We start from the raw sequence: 16,137 nt of genomic DNA, 5'->3' as shown, positions 1-16,137 counted from the left end.
GAGGGGGAAGACTGGAAGAGACAGAAATGTAAGGGGGGGGGAGACAGAGATATTTCAGGTGGGCGGGTGCATCATGTAGCAATAACCCTAGCAGCCACCACAGTGTCTTGGGAGCTCTGGGGGCTATGCGGGCGCCCGTCTGCAGACACTGTAAAAAAAAACTAAGAAATGGTTGTCACGCAGCAGGAGACAGATGCTAGTGGTCATACTTGACCTCTAGTATCCGCCAGGGAAGCCAAAAATAGCATTGCCAAGAAACACTTTAATCTCCGAGAGAAGATACATGACACCCCTGACAACAAGCATGAAACCTCTGGCAACGAGCAGGAAACTCCCGGGTAATGAGCATGGAACCCAGAGCCGGGAAACCCCTGACAACGAGCATGAGACCCCTGACAACGAGTAGTTAATTTAAAAGTAATTAGAAACCTTACTGTGGGGCATCATTTGTAGGGTGCGTTATTGTGTGTTGGGCATAAAATGATGTCAGGGGCATAACTTTGTGTGGCATAATGTGTAATGGGCATTACAGTGTGTGGCATAATGTGTAAGAGGCATTACTATAAGGAGGAAAATAATAATGTACGGGTCATGAATCAGGATATTTTTTTCCTATGGTGGCCAATATCTGGGCGTGAAGGTTACAAAACTGGGGAATAAGGTAGTCTTTTCCGGCAAGACCACGCCCCTTACAACAAAGCCACACCCATTTTGGGGGCACATGCCGTAGGCGCAAATTCTTTATTCTTACAAAGGAAAATCCTTTATTCTTACAAATGTGCCTTGCCCACTGTAGCTCCTCTCAGATTACCCCACAGCTCCACCCACCACTGCTCACCCCGGGAGTTCATGGACCTATTTTTTCTAGCACTGGTTACATGTATTTTACTGAGGACTCTCTCAGCAGATGTAGCTGGCAGGGTAATGAGATGTTTTATTGGCAATCAGCATCTAAGCTGCAATCAATGATGAACATCAGGATGACCTCGGAAATTTAATTTACCTGATTATTGTACAATAAACTCCAGTCACTGACTTATTCCCCTCACCTGAATGACTGCCAAGATACTACAAATCATTAACATCAGGAAGTGGATAATCCCCAAGATCTCAGATAGCAGCCTCATTCCTCAGGTGCCTCAGTCTCTGCCGCAGGCATGGTGAGCCGGGCACTCGTCTCTGCCAGCTGGCTCTCAGGAGCTCTGAAGGCCAAGGCGGCCCCAGCCCTGAGGGTGCTGGACACCACCTACTACTCCCCGGGAACTAAAGATGCCAGGAAGGAGTTTGCAGAGAGACACATTCCAGGAGCCTCATTCTTTGACATGGAGCACTGTAAGGACCAGGTATCAGCGTATGAAATTATGCTTCCCACTCCGTCCCAGTTTTCCCAGTATGTTGGTCATCTTGGCGTCAGCAATGAGAGTCACGTGGTGGTCTATGACACAGACAGTTTGGGAATGCTGTATGCGCCACGGCTCTGGTGGATGTTTCGTGTCTTTGGGCACAATAATGTGTCAGTTTTGGATGGTGGCCTAGCCAAATGGCTAGAGCGTGGACTTCAAGTGACGTCTGAGGACACACAGGTGGCACCACAGACCTTCCACGCTACAGTCAATCATTCCCTGCTGAAGACCTTCAAAGACATTCAGGAGAACCTCATCAGTCAGCAGTTCCAGCTGGTGGATGCTCGTGTAGAAGGGAGGTACAGTGGCCCGGAGCCCAAGCCTGGAGAAGGTGAGGTGGTCAGCGCCGTACAATGAGGCAAGGATACAAAGAGGGTCATACAGTGGTACCATTACGGGGGTATCAGGGAATGCAGTTGTCTATAGTGAAGGGTAATACTGGCTCATGACTACTAAGGGGGACTTGGATAGAAGTGACCCTCTTTCAAATATGGGACCCTAAATTTATGGAAGCCAATATGGGGAAGATCTTACCCCATCCCTGTTATTATTGATTTTTCTGAAGTGCAGAGGTTAGGGGCCTATTCACCATCATTAATGGTCCCGTTACACATGTGGAGACACTTCTGCATGTATGTGTAATGGACTCATTCATTACAAGACGCCAGATGGGGCCATCTAGTGTTCAGCAAATGCCTTCCTATGGGAAAGAGGTCTGATACCTGCGCCACAATCACACCGCGAGACTGGTGGCTGTGCACGTGCAGTTGGCGGAAACCTTCAGTAAGTGATTTCTTAGTTTTTTGTTTTTAATAAATTTGCAAAAATCATTAAAAAAAAACACTTTTTTCACGTTGTCATTATGGGGTATTGGCCCTCCTTCTGAGTTGATCGCTCGCTAGCAGATTTTAGCAGCATTGCACACGCTAGGCCGCCGCCCTCTGGGAGTGTATCTTAGCTTAGCAGAATTGCTACTAAATAATTCCTTGCAGTTTCTGAGTAGCTCCAGACCTACTCACAGATTGCGATCAGCTCAGTCCGTTTAGTTCCTGGTTTGACGTCACAAACACGCCCTGTGTTCGGCCAGCCACGCCCCCGTTTCCCCAGCCACTCCTGCGTTTTTACCTGGCACGCTTGCGTTTTTTAGCACACTCCCAGAAAACGCTCAGTTACCACCCAGAACCACCCACTTCCTGTCAATCACACTACGATCACTCGAGCGATGAAAAAACGTCGCTCGAGATTGTGTAAATCTACAAAGTTTTGTGTGAAAGTACTTAGCGCATGTGCGCTGCATACCATGAGCATGCGCATTTTTGCCGTTTTTTCACTTGATCGCTGCACTGCGAAAATTGGCAGCGAGCGAACAACTCGGAATGACCACCATTGTGTGTAGAATTTTGAGGGAAAAAATTAATTTATTCCATTTTGGAATAAGGCTGTAACATAACAAAAATGTGGAAAAAGTGAAGCGCTATGAATACTTTCCGGATGCGCTGTACCTACCTACCTGCATAGTGTACAGCATCTAGTACATATGTAATATACAGGTAAGCATACTGTAGGTTTTTGGGCTGTGGGAATTAGGAGTTTGAGGGGGTCAGGTAAGTTGGGATATGACCGGTGTGGCCGGAGAGACTAGCCAGCCACACGTGTAATGGCGTCTGCGGCACTGAAGGGGTTAACCCTCGTGCCCGGCGCCATGTTACGGACTGTTTAAAAGTTTGTTTAATGATGTGTTTTACTTTTAACATGTCATATGTAGTGCTCTGTGCACCATTGCAGGAAGGCATGTTTAACTGTATCTATTTTATATTCAAGACAGGCTTGGTGTATATTTAAAGGAAAAATGCAGTTACTATAGCTGTCTGAATAAGCAACTCTTATCCTCTGGAAATAGGAAGTGGCATGCTAAGGGCCCTGTCCTAGCAGTGAGGTGTGAAGGACAATACCTTTTGATGTGTAAGTTCCTTAGAGAGAGATACTAATCACTGGGTCTATGGGCTTGGAATCTGTTTCATGTAGGGGATGTAATTGATATACGATCCGTGAATGGCAGATAAAGCAAGGAAGACCGTTTGTTTGTATTGTAGCTATTCCTGTTGTAATCTTAAACACTGGGATTGCCTGCAGATGGGAATGACCAGACACATTTGTATTTTGAAGATATGTGATAAATTTATCAATAGTGAATGTTAATCTGATACCAAACGTTGTCTGGGTGACAGGAAGGAGGATATTGTTTTATTGCACTTATATCCTTGTAAAATGTAATTTATTGGTATTTTGTAAAATAACCTGATTGGTTGGAGAAGACAGGGAGGGCTTACCCCCCTGTGATACTGTGTGGAAAACTGACATAAAAAGGAGACCTGCGTGCCTCCAGAGTTGTAGTTGTACCATCTTTATTCTGCTGAAACATCTGATTGTATGCTGTTGCCCCTAGCAATAGGGAGGAGCCTTTTTAAAGGTTATTTGAGCAAATAAACATCTTTGCCTCAAGAAGACTGCTTCATCTTGTGACCAACAGGGTTAGGCCAAACCTAGCCCCGTCCTCCGGCTGTCCAGGGAAGCACCTAGCGTCTCCAAGCTCCGCCTTTCCGCCAGCTACCGGTAGAGGCCTAGCAAGTGGCTAGTGGGGATTCGTCAGCACCACACAGCTGTGGTAAAGCAGTGCGTCGGCACATACAGAGCAGAACCGTGGTTCCAAACGCCACGGCAGGTTAGGAGTTTGGTGGTGGCAGCGAGAACCCGCCCACAGCGCAGTGGGTGGAGTCAGTAACAGGCGGTTACTGACGGTAAGCAGGAATCCCCTATGTGGTCAGACCTCGTGCGGCTTGACTTTCCAATCTGTGCGCAGTCAACGGGACACGAGAGCGGCGAGTGCTTTCGTACGGTACCGTCCTGTCACAGAAATTGGTGGCATAGTGGTGGGATATTCCCAGGCGGCTTTTCATCACCCGATTGGAGAAGCCGAGTTACTCAGGAGAGGAGTAACTGCAGCGCAGGAGAACGCACAAGATGGCGGAATTCAGCGGAATGTCCAAGGATGATCTGGAGATCGTATGCCAAGGGGAAGGGTGTGGATATCCCTTCCAACGCGTCCAGAAGCGTCATGAAGGCGGCGCTCAGGAGCGTGGAGGAGTCTCATCGGGCGGAGGTGGAAAGCACTGACGGCGTCAGCATCGCAGAGGACGGACCAACAGTGGACCTTCGTAAGGAACCGGTGAGAACCACAAGCCCCGCCCTCTCTCACAGCAGCAATGTTTCCCAGCAATCCCTAGCAGGGCCAGGATCCCAACGTCCCAGGGGGGGCGGCCCGGATACCCTAGCAGATCGGCTAGCGGAATTGGGGGAAAGGGCAACGGAGCAAGAGCGCTTGATCATCATCCAGATGTGGCGTGATGAGCGGGCACCACAGGCCGTGGTACCCCGGGAGCCGTTGTCAGCTGTTGTACACAGATCAGGACGTATACAGTTTGCCAAGTTTGCAGACAGTGATGGGGACATTGATGGACATTTGCAAGTTTTTGAAAGGACTTGTAAACTACACGATCTACCCAAGTCAGAGTGGGTGAGACACCTTGTGCCCACTCTGCATGGAGAGGCCTTGGAGGCCTATCGAGGAGTGGCGACGGAGGACTGTGGGAACTACGACGAAGTCGTGAAGGCCCTCCTCCAGCGATTCTTCATCACTCCAGAGTCTTACAGGAAGAAGTTCAGAGACTTGCCCAAGAATCCTAGCAGCACCCATGAGCAGTTCGCCACCCAGCTGCGGCAGTACGTGGTGAAGTGGGTGAAGGATTCGGAAGCCACTACATGGGACGCACTGATCGACCTGATCTGCAGGGAGCAGTTCTACCGCAGGTGCGCCCAAGAAGTGAAGGAGTGGGTGCTAGATCGGGAGCCACCCAGCTTAAAAATGGCTGCCCAATTAGCCGACAAATATGTGGCAATTCGGCCACGGGGGCAGAAGCGCCCCGCCAGCAGCCAGCTCCAACAGACTGTACCACCAAGGGGACCACCCTCTTCAGCTCATCACCCCCAAAGACAAGCATCTTCCAACCCGGGTGCTCTTGGCCAGCAACCGCACCGCAGCGTCCCTGCAACTGATCAGAGATCATCGGTGCCACGACTGGAGAAGAAGTGCTACGGCTGTGGGAAAATCGGACATCTGAGGATGAACTGTCCTGCATCCCAAGCACCCCAGACTCGTGCCCCAAATCCGAGTGCTGGAGCCCGGCTCGCTTGTTTGACGAGAGGAGATGAGCCTACAGAGACTGTTCCCCCTCCAGTCAGTCCGATGGAGTGTGGCGAGAGACAGGTGCACTCTGCGGAGAGAGTCACCTGCATGGCCAAACAGCCCCTACACAACATGTGGAGGCACCTGCAGCCAGTCCACGTGGGACCCCTGCAGGGAGAAGGCCTAAGAGACTCTGGGGCCTCAATCACTGTGGTGAGCCCCCACCTTATAGATCCTGCTGCAGTATTGCAGGGTCGCACTGCCACGGTCACCCTGGCAGAAGGAACAGAAAAAGCGGTTCCCATGGCAAGAGTCTACCTGGACTGGGGAGCTGGACCAGAGTTGCGAGAAGTTGCCGTCATGGATGGTCTCCCAACTGATGTGGTCCTAGGAAATGATCTGGGTGGTGGGATCGTCACTACGTTTGTTGGCGCCATTCCCCGGAGTCAAGTTCCAAACCAACCGTTGACATCAGCTACTCCAGCACAGCCCAGCCCAGAGGAAAAGACTACAGCTGCTAGACAACTGCCAGCACAGCCAACCACAGCTTCAACCAGCCCAGAGGAAAAGATTACAGCGGCTAGATCAGCACATCGACCCCGCATGCCTTTTGCCTCTGGTATGCCCACGTCCACTAGCAACGCAGAGGATGTCGGTTCCAGCTCGTTTGATCCTGTGGGGGTGCCCAATGATGCTCCTGACCCAAGTGGTTTGCCAACTCCGGCGGTGAGTATGAGAAACCACACTGACTTTTCCATGACTGACCCCTACCAGACTGACCCTAGTAGTCCCCACCTAGATCCCCCTGTAGAGTGTCCCAATTTAGGAGAGATTGAGGGCCACAGGCAGGAGTTTAGGGAGGCTCAACTCTCTGACCCATCCCCGAAAGGCATGAGGCGCCACTCTGGCAGCGGCCTTGACAGGGTTGGGGCAGGAAGTTTGACCTGGCGGGAAGGGTTAAGGTACAGGGTAGCCAGGAAAGTGGGAGGGGATAGACCAGATAGGGAATGTGTCCAACTGGTCCCCTCAGGGAACGTTCCTGCGCAACCGGTGTCGGTTGCCAGTGAAACCCCTTTGGACAGTAACCCGGAGACAGACCGTACCCTGAAGTGCCTGACACAGAGCTTACCCTGGTCTGGAATGTCGGATGACGCCCAGACCACATGTAAGGCTGGTGCCATGCGTTGGCAGCCGGGGCACTCCAGCGGTTGTGTTGTCTCTGGGCCTCTGCCCATAGGAGAACCCTTGCAGCAAGTTGCTGTGGACATAGCAGGTCCCCTGCCTGTGCACAGTAGATCGGGGAAGACACGCAGCCTCCCTGTAGTGGATGCCACACAGGATCCAGAGGCTGGTGGTCTGGCCGCCATCACTGTGGCCCAGGTAGCGGATGAGGAGGAAGGAGTAGGCCTGGGTGACAGGGTAGGTTTCCCGAGTCATAGGTCGACAGAAGAGGATTGGAGGGCAGGTCTGACAGTTAGGGCAGACAGTTGCCAGATAGGTATGACGGAGGTGCAGTGCCTGGGGCACCATGTGCGAGGAGACAGGGGTAGGCCCAACCCAGAGGGGGTGGAGGCAACCAGAGGCTGTCCCCGACCCACATCACCCAGACCGGTACTGACCTTAGAACCTGTAAGGCCCTACGGACATGTTGTCATTGACTTTAGTCCTGTAGTGAACTCCTTGACAGAGATGGCTAGGAAGGGCATTCCCAAGTCAGTGGACTTTGCACCCGCTTGCGAGTTGGCATTCCAGTCATTGAAGGAGGCTCGGGTACCCGCTCCAGTGCTGATGGCACACATTCTTGACCAGGACTGTGTGTTACGAACTATTGCGCCACTGCACGGACTGGGAGCTGTACCAAGCCAGAAAGAGCCATATGGGCAGGAGCACCCTGTGGCCTGGTTGAGCAGTATACTGCTATTGTGGGAGGTGGGGTATGCCACGATTGGGACACCTTGGGTGGCACTTGTTTGTAACCGGCCCCCCACCGTGGTGACTTACCACCTACCTGTTAGGTGGCTGCAACCTACCTTGGGGAAATTGGACAGACTTTTGTGGTGGAGCCTTGAACTTGGACTTCAGGTGGACTATTTGAACATTGTGCACCCACGAAGAGAGGCCCACTGCACTATGGATGAACTGTCTAGGCCGGGGCCTACACAGCCTAGGTAGCGTCCCCTTCAACACAAGGGACTGCGGGACCAGGACCCAAATCGTTGGGACATGGGTCCCTGGTTGACCCGCTTGAATGGGGGGGGGGGGAATGTGGCCGGAGAGACTAGCCAGCCACACGTGTAATGGCGTCTGCGGCACTGAAGGGGTTAACCCTCGTGCCCGGCGCCATGTTACAGACTGTTTAAAAGTTTGTTTAATGATGTGTTTTACTTTTAACATGTCATATGTAGTGCTCTGTGCACCATTGCAGGAAGGCATGTTTAACTGTATCTATTTTATATTCAAGACAGGCTTGGTGTATATTTAAAGGAAAAATGCAGTTACTATAGCTGTCTGAATAAGCAACTCTTATCCTCTGGAAATAGGAAGTGGCATGCTAAGGGCCCTGTCCTAGCAGTGAGGTGTGAAGGACAATACCTTTTGATGTGTAAGTTCCTTAGAGAGAGATACTAATCACTGGGTCTATGGGCTTGGAATCTGTTTCATGTAGGGGATGTAATTGATATACGATCCGTGAATGGCAGATAAAGCAAGGAAGACCGTTTGTTTGTATTGTAGCTATTCCTGTTGTAATCTTAAACACTGGGATTGCCTGCAGATGGGAATGACCAGACACATTTGTATTTTGAAGATATGTGATAAATTTATCAATAGTGAATGTTAATCTGATACCAAACGTTGTCTGGGTGACAGGAAGGAGGATATTGTTTTATTGCACTTATATCCTTGTAAAATGTAATTTATTGGTATTTTGTAAAATAACCTGATTGGTTGGAGAAGACAGGGAGGGCTTACCCCCCTGTGATACTGTGTGGAAAACTGACATAAAAAGGAGACCTGCGTGCCTCCAGAGTTGTAGTTGTACCATCTTTATTCTGCTGAAACATCTGATTGTATGCTGTTGCCCCTAGCAATAGGGAGGAGCCTTTTTAAAGGTTATTTGAGCAAATAAACATCTTTGCCTCAAGAAGACTGCTTCATCTTGTGACCAACAGGATTAGGCCAAACCTAGCCCCGTCCTCCGGCTGTCCAGGGAAGCACCTAGCGTCTCCAAGCTGCGCCTTCCGCCAGCTACCGGTAGAGGCCTAGCAAGTGGCTAGTGGGGATTCGTCAGCACCACACAGCTGTGGTAAAGCAGTGCGTCGGCACATACAGAGCAGAACCGTGGTTCCAAACGCCACGGCAGGTTAGGAGTTTGGTGGTGGCAGCGAGAACCCGCCCACAGCGCAGTGGGTGGAGTCAGTAACAGGCGGTTACTGACGGTAAGCAGGAACCCCCTATGTGGTCAGGCCTCGTGCGGCTTGACTTTCCAATCTGTGCGCAGTCAACGGGACGCGAAAGCGGCGAGTGCTTTCGTACGGTACCGTCCTGTCACAACCGGTGTTGTATTTCTTACTGGTTCTCTATTAACGAAAGGTCTGGGATACAGGTTCGGCCGCGGAGTCACAGAGAGGGGCACACCATCGTTGTACAGACACAACTGAAGTAATATTTCAATTTAATGACTTAGTTTCACTTTCGGGTGACGCTGAGTAAAGTTTCTCTCACTTTTATATTACTATGTGCAGTAAAAGTAATACAGATTATATGACGCGCATTCAGCGGAGACATCCAGAATTACATTTCTCCACCTGCAGACTAGACGGTGTAGATGCCTTCAGGTGTAAGGCCTTCGGGTGAGTCAGCGAAACGATGGCGCCCTGTTACAATGAAACCGTTTCCTTCATCAGAATGTAACATAAAACAGCCGTACTTTGGGGGTTATTCCGAGTTGATCGCTACCTGCATTTGTTCACTGTGCAGCGATCATGCAAAACAATGGCAGATCTGCACACGCGTGACGTACTATTACAACGAACAATGTAGTTTTACACAGGGTCTAGCGATGCATTTCAGTCACACTGCTGGCCGCAGAGTGATTGACATGAAGTGGGCATTTCTGGGTGGCAACTGACCGTTTTCAGGGAAAACGCAGGTGTGGCTGGGTGAATGCAGGGCGTGTTTGTGACGTCAAATCCGGAACAGAATGGTCTGAAGTGATCGCAAGCGCTGAGTAGGTTTTGAGCTACTCTGAAACTGCACAAAATAAATTTGTAGCTGCTCTGCGATCCTTTCGTTCGCACTTCTGCTAAGCTAAAATACACTCCCAGTGGGAGGCGGCATAGCGTTTGCACGGCTGCTAAAAACTGCTAGCGAGCAATCAACTCGGAATGACCCCCTTTGTGTATTTTACCTAATGTAACATGAATCACAGTCACTTACAGTCAGATCAGCCCCTGGGCCCCATAAAGCCAGATAACACAGGACAGCCAGATGTAGCTCGGTGGTGCACAGTGACATGGATTTCCTCTAGTATATTAGTTACCGCGGATATAGTTCCTCTCCTTTGTTATGTAAGGAATAAATGAAATTAGTTATAATAATGGAGGTTTCTCTTTATAACCAGAAGATGTTCAGTTTAATCAATACCTCAGATTAAGCTCTAACATAAATACTAGCTCCGCAGTGTATCTTACTTCTGTAATTAGTACGGTCTCTGAAAGTCAGAATGGTCTGGTATTGAGAACTATCCCTGGACTAATAATTCATGTTTAGATCAGTGGCGGAACTTGTGAGTGGCGGGACTAGGTGCAGAAAATAAAATTTGGGCCCCTGTCCTCCACCCCCCCCAGAGGGTGCCAGGGAGAGACAGTGTGTGATAGCATAAGGCAGGGGGAGGCAGAGGGTGAAAGCAGAATGCAGGGGGATGCAGAGGGTGCCAGGGAGAGACAGTGTGATAGCATAAGGCAGATGGTGACAGCGGAATGCAGGGGGACGCAGAGGGTGACAGGGAGAGAGAGTGTGTGATAGCATAAGGCAGAGGGTGACAGTGGAATGCAGGGGGAGACAGTGGGTGACATGGAGAGACAGTGTGTGATAGCATAAGGCAGAGGGTGACAGTGGAATGCAGGGGGAGACAGTGGGTGACAGGGAGAGACTGTGATGCATAAGGCAGGGGGTGGCAGAGGGTGACAGCGGAATGCAGGGAGAGACAGTGGGTGCCAGAGAGAGAATGACAGGTAGAGACAGTGGGTGATGGCATAAGGCAGATGGAGGCAGAGGGTGACAGCGGAATGCAGGGGGATGTAGAGGTTGATAGGGAGAGACAATGTGCGATAGCATAAGGCAGAGCGTGACAGTGGAATGCAGGGGGAGACAGTGGGTGAGAGGGAGAGACTGTGTGATAGCGTAAGGCAGGGGGAGGCAGAAGGTGACAGCGGAATGCAGGCGGACACAGAGGGTGCTAGGGAGAGACAGTGTGTGATAGCATAAGGCAGCGGGTGACAGCGGAATACAGGGGGATGCAGAGGGTGACAGGGAGAGACAGCATGTGATAGCATAAGGCAGGGGGAGGCAGAGGGTGACAGCGGAATGCAGGGAGAGAGAGTGGGAGCCAGGGAGAGGATGACAGGTAGAGACATTGGGTGAAAGCATAAGGCAGCGGGTGGCAGAGGGTGACAGCGGAATGCAGGGGGAGACAGTGGGTTCCAGGGAGAGGATGACAGGTAGAGAGTGGGTGATAGGGGTGCAAGCACAATGTTCTGTGTGGTGCGGAGAACAGGGGGCATGTACCTTGGTGGGGATAGGAACACAGCGGCCTCTACACTGCCCCTTGCTTGTGATTCCTCAGCGCCGTGCTGCATCGGTAACGGCACTCTCCAGCACAGACCATTGGGACGGAGGCGCCGCATGTGTGATAGGGGAAGGTAGGGACAGTACCTGTTGACCGCTTTAACTCCCACAACGTCCACCAACCCTTCCTAGAAGGAGCTTGAACATATCATTGTTTTTAATTGTTTTACCCTAAAAAAACTTTTCTTCCATCTTATATCTAATATAACTAGCGCTGGTTTACACCATTTTTAACCGTTTTTCCCATAACTGAGCAGCTTAACCGTCACAGCGCAGGACGCCATATTATTTATAATTCCCTTTTCCTGCTTCCAGGGATAGAGCCGGGACACATTCCTGGGTCAGTCAATCTCCCCTTTTCCGGCTTCCTGGAGGACGGATACCAACGACCGTCACATGAGATCAGACTCTTGTTTGAACAGAAGGGAATTGACCTGACAAAGCCGCTGACCGCCATGTGCCGCAGAGGGGTCACCGCTTGCCACCTGGCGTTGGCGTCCTTCTTGCTGGGGAAAGAGGACACCTCCATCTATGACGGCTCCTGGTTTGAATGGTTCCATCGGGCCAAACCGGAACACAAGGTCTTCCAGAAGAGGAATAGGGCCTAAGAGAGGACGGCCTTCCTGACACTGCGGACAATATGGCGGACAGCGCTGCAAGAGCTGGGGAGGAAACGTTATTATATTAGTGCTCGTTATGTCTAAGCTCAGAGGAGATGCAGCTAATATGCAGAGTTTGTGTAATTGGGATCTCGTTAGGGACGAGGAATGTCTAATAAAGGGTAGTAGGACGCAAGAAGGCTCAGACGCCATTGTACGTCCTGGTGATGGAGATGCATGGGTGAGGATGCTAACAAGCTGTAGATACGGGGTGATCAGCGCAATGCCACCCTGTGATTATGGTCTGTGCCGCTCTTCCCGTGTGTTTATGGATAAGGGTGTGTGTGACTTAGGCGTAGTTATTTACCTTGTAATGCGCCCACGCAGCAATACGAGACTTCGGGAGAAATGTACTAAACATAGTTACCGGCATTGTGAATCCGCAGCCTGTCACCAACATTTGTGTACTAGTAATTTTATTGTATAGACGTATTGTATATGCAGGTACAGGACATGGCATTATATGTATGCATTCACACTAAGGGCCTAATTCAGACCTGATCACAGCAGCAAATTTGTTAGCAGTTGGGTAAAACCATGTGCACTGCAGGTGGGGCAGATGTAACATGTGCAGAGAGAGGGGGGGAGACAGAGAGGCAAGGGGGGGGACACAGAGAGAGATGCAGAGAAAGAGGGGGGAGACTGGAAGAGACAGAGAGGTAAGGGGGGGGGGGACAGCAAGATGCAGAGAAAGAGGGGGAAGACTGGAAGAGAGAGAGGGGTAAGGGGGGGGAGACAGAGGGATGCAGAGAAAGAGGGGGAAGACTGGAAGAGACAGAGAGGTAAGGGGGGAAGACTGGAAGAGACAGAGAGGTAAGGGGGGGGGGAGACAGAGAGATGCAGAGAAAGAGGGGGAAGACGGGAAGAGACAGAGAGGTAAGGGGGGGGGACACAGAGAGAGATGCAGAGAAAGAGGGGGAAGATGGGAAGAGACAGAGAGGTAAGGGGGGGGAGACAGAGAGATGCAGAGAAAGAGGGGGAAGACGTGAAGAGACAGAGAGGTAAGGGGGGGGACAGAGAGATGCAGAGAAAGAGGGGGAAGACGGGAAGAGACAGAGAGGTAAGGGGGGGGGAGACAGAGAGATGCAGAGAAAGAGGGGGAAGACGGGAAGAGACAGAGAGGTAAGGGGGGGGGATACAGAGAGATGCAGAGAAAGAGGGGGAAGACTGGAAGAGACAGAGAGGTAAGGGGGGGGGAGACAGAGAGATGCAGAGATAGAGGGGGAAGACGTGAAGAGACAGAGAGGTAAGGGGGGGGAGACAGAGAGATGCAGAGAAAGAGGGGGAAGACGGGAAGAGACAGAGAGGTAAGGGGGGGGGAGACAGAGAGATGCAGAGAAAGAGGGGGAAGACTGGAAGAGACAGAGAGGTAAGGGGGGGGGGGAGACAGAGAGATGTAGAGAAAGAGGGGGAAGACGTGAAGAGATAGAGAGGTTGAGGAAGGTAGATGGGCAAGCATTAGTGTGATTCTGCAATAAAGCCAATGTTACTCCATTTTGTTATATTCAATAGATTATAAACTTACTTTAGCATTAATATATGATATGCTTAAATATGTTGGGGGAAAAAGAAAAGTATAGAATGATGAAATATTCAGTTAGCAAAAAGAGGAACTTGTGGGTAAGCCATGTCTGATAGAGATAAAGAAAAGGAAAAGAACAAGACCGTTATCAGGAAGAGGACACAACCCTGAGGTTAAACTGTAAACTCCTCTGAGCCTTTTCAAACCAGTATAAATATATGTATGTAAGAACATTAAACCAGAACTCAGATTGAATACACCAGGCTGAGTGTGTGATCATTTGATTTCTCCAGCTGGCTGCACGGCACTTATATTTTGTTCACAGGCGATTCTGAATACAAAAGACAGGCTGTTGTTGGAATCCTCTCAGAGAAGGCTGAGGCTAAAGGAGGTCTACCTCCAACATTTTCATGGTGCCGAAACCCGGGAAGCCAAGAAGTTGAATAGAGGAGCAACAAGTCACCTGACTCTAGACGTTGGAACCGTTTAAACCGCGGTAAGTATCAAATTGATTGCGATTTTTCGCCAATTGTTACTTTACGTGTTTTAACGTCTGTGTCAGAAGTGTCAGTTTTCTCTGTTCAACTCAAGCGCTTCCTAGTAAAAGCCTTGCCTCTTTTGTATCAGAACAGTAATGTAAATATATGTCTGAAATTGAAGAATGTATTGATTTTGAAAGCTCATATGGTTGTGGGTGTTGTACTGTTAGTTTAAAGTGGTTTGTGCAAGGTCCTCATGGGTCAGTAAATATTACATTTGTTGTACGCACTGAAAAAGATATATCAGGTTTTAAAAGGTGTAGGGGACATCAAGAAGGTGTTTGTGGGTTCTATGAAAGGTATATTAACAACAGGATGTCATGGTTTTGTTAATCTAAGGGAAGGGAAGGACTTGCGCCAGATTCTGAAAGAACCAGAACCTGAAAAATTCTTTTGTCCCTATTCTGTCAGACCCACCAGATTGAGATATACCTTGATAACGAAAGATTGTGAGTCCACCCATAAGGAAACTGAATGATTACAGGTGTATGTAATCAGTAGGACAGAGGTAAACCTGTAGTGTTCAGGAAACCCATCTTTACAATAATCAACATAGAGTACTGAAGTTGTGTAGCTCATATCGGAGAGAGAAGTGTTGATAAGTTGGCAGAAGGCAGGATGGGAACCTGTAATAGCAAGGGTGAATTAACCCCTGTGGAAATAGTTAAACAGGAGGTTGGACCACATGCAGTCAAAGATATAGCCAAGGTATTTAAAAGGGGAGGATTTCCTCCAGATGGGGAATTTAACACTGACAAATGGAGAAAGTTTAGAATCTGTAATAGGGAATGGATAGAGAAACGCAAGAAAGGGGATCAGGTTTATATTTGGCTAACAGCAAGTGAGAAATGGGAGCAGGAGGAGGAAAGGAAGAAGAAAGAGAGGGAAGATGACCAGCATATGACAGTCTGTTTAGCAACTACAGGAATGAACCAGGGCCATAATGTGCCAGTTATTCCCAATCCGCCCCCTCCTCCACCTGTAATACCAGTCCCAGTACCTACACTAGTTACAGATCTACCCCCTTACCCCGCAAATATGGGAACCCCAGGGCAACCTCCTATAGTATGGAACCAATACCCTGATTTAACTAAATGTCCCCAATGTGCATCTTTGTTGGAACCAGAGAGGATGACATGTCCCAACTGTACACCCCAGATAGGAACAGGCCACAGAACTCCATTAATGATAAATAGACTGAAACCGTACAACCTGCACGGTCAAGGGGAAATGCATTCAGGATCCCCATTGTCTCATAAAGACAAAAGAAAACTGAGAAAGGGGAGACTGGGAACAAGAAATGTATTTTACACTGAAGCAGAAAATGGAACTCTTCAGATGCATGAAATTGAGGAAGAAGATGAATCAGAAAACTTAAATGTTCCTGCTTGTTACCCAGTACGTACCTTTGCCTATGTCAATCCAAGAGGAGGACAGCCTATATTAGCGGATGAGGAGGGATATGTTCAAGGACAAAATAATTTTAGACCACAATTTTTTACAAGAGAACAGCATACCCCTTTTTCAGTAATGGAAGTTACAGTCATAATAAAAGATAGCCCAGATCCCTACAAACAGCCTGGACGGTTTGGGTTATATATGGAGACTATGTGTAATTTACATTCCGCAGCATGGGTAGATGTGGAACAAATATGTAAAAATAAATTAGCAGAGGGTGATCTAAGACAGATTAAGGATATGGCAGCTCATCAAGCCACTGATTATCATGAACAGATAGAAGATGTACTAGAAGCACAAAGGAAAACTATAGCCAGTGGACCACAATTTGTGGCACGCCTAAGGAGATGGTGTTATTTAAGAAATCAAAGGTATCCAGAAGCCATTGGACCACAAGGAGAACAACCGTTTAGAAGTTACCTCTGTAAAATTAAGGCTATGGTCCGAAATGAAGGTTTGGACCCAG

At 49.3% G+C, this 16,137-nt stretch overlaps 1 protein-coding gene across 1 annotated transcript; it reads left to right on the top strand.

Moving 5' to 3' along the window:
• Positions 1 to 1,147: 1,147 nt before the first annotated feature.
• LOC135004369 (thiosulfate sulfurtransferase-like) lies at positions 1,148 to 12,703 on the top strand. The gene is made up of 2 exons (XM_063951814.1): positions 1,148 to 1,734; positions 11,809 to 12,703. Exons 1-2 carry the CDS (start codon positions 1,158 to 1,160, stop codon positions 12,099 to 12,101), a joined length of 870 nt encoding a protein of 289 aa, XP_063807884.1. The 5' UTR covers positions 1,148 to 1,157; the 3' UTR covers positions 12,102 to 12,703.
• Positions 12,704 to 16,137: the final 3,434 nt, after the last annotated feature.

The sequence above is a fragment of the Pseudophryne corroboree genome, unplaced genomic scaffold (assembly GCF_028390025.1).
Source record: "Pseudophryne corroboree isolate aPseCor3 unplaced genomic scaffold, aPseCor3.hap2 scaffold_1929, whole genome shotgun sequence".
In the NCBI taxonomy this organism is placed as follows: Eukaryota; Metazoa; Chordata; class Amphibia; order Anura; family Myobatrachidae; genus Pseudophryne; species Pseudophryne corroboree.
Note: the sequence above shows the minus strand (reverse complement) of the source record. Positions and strands in the feature narration are given on the sequence as shown.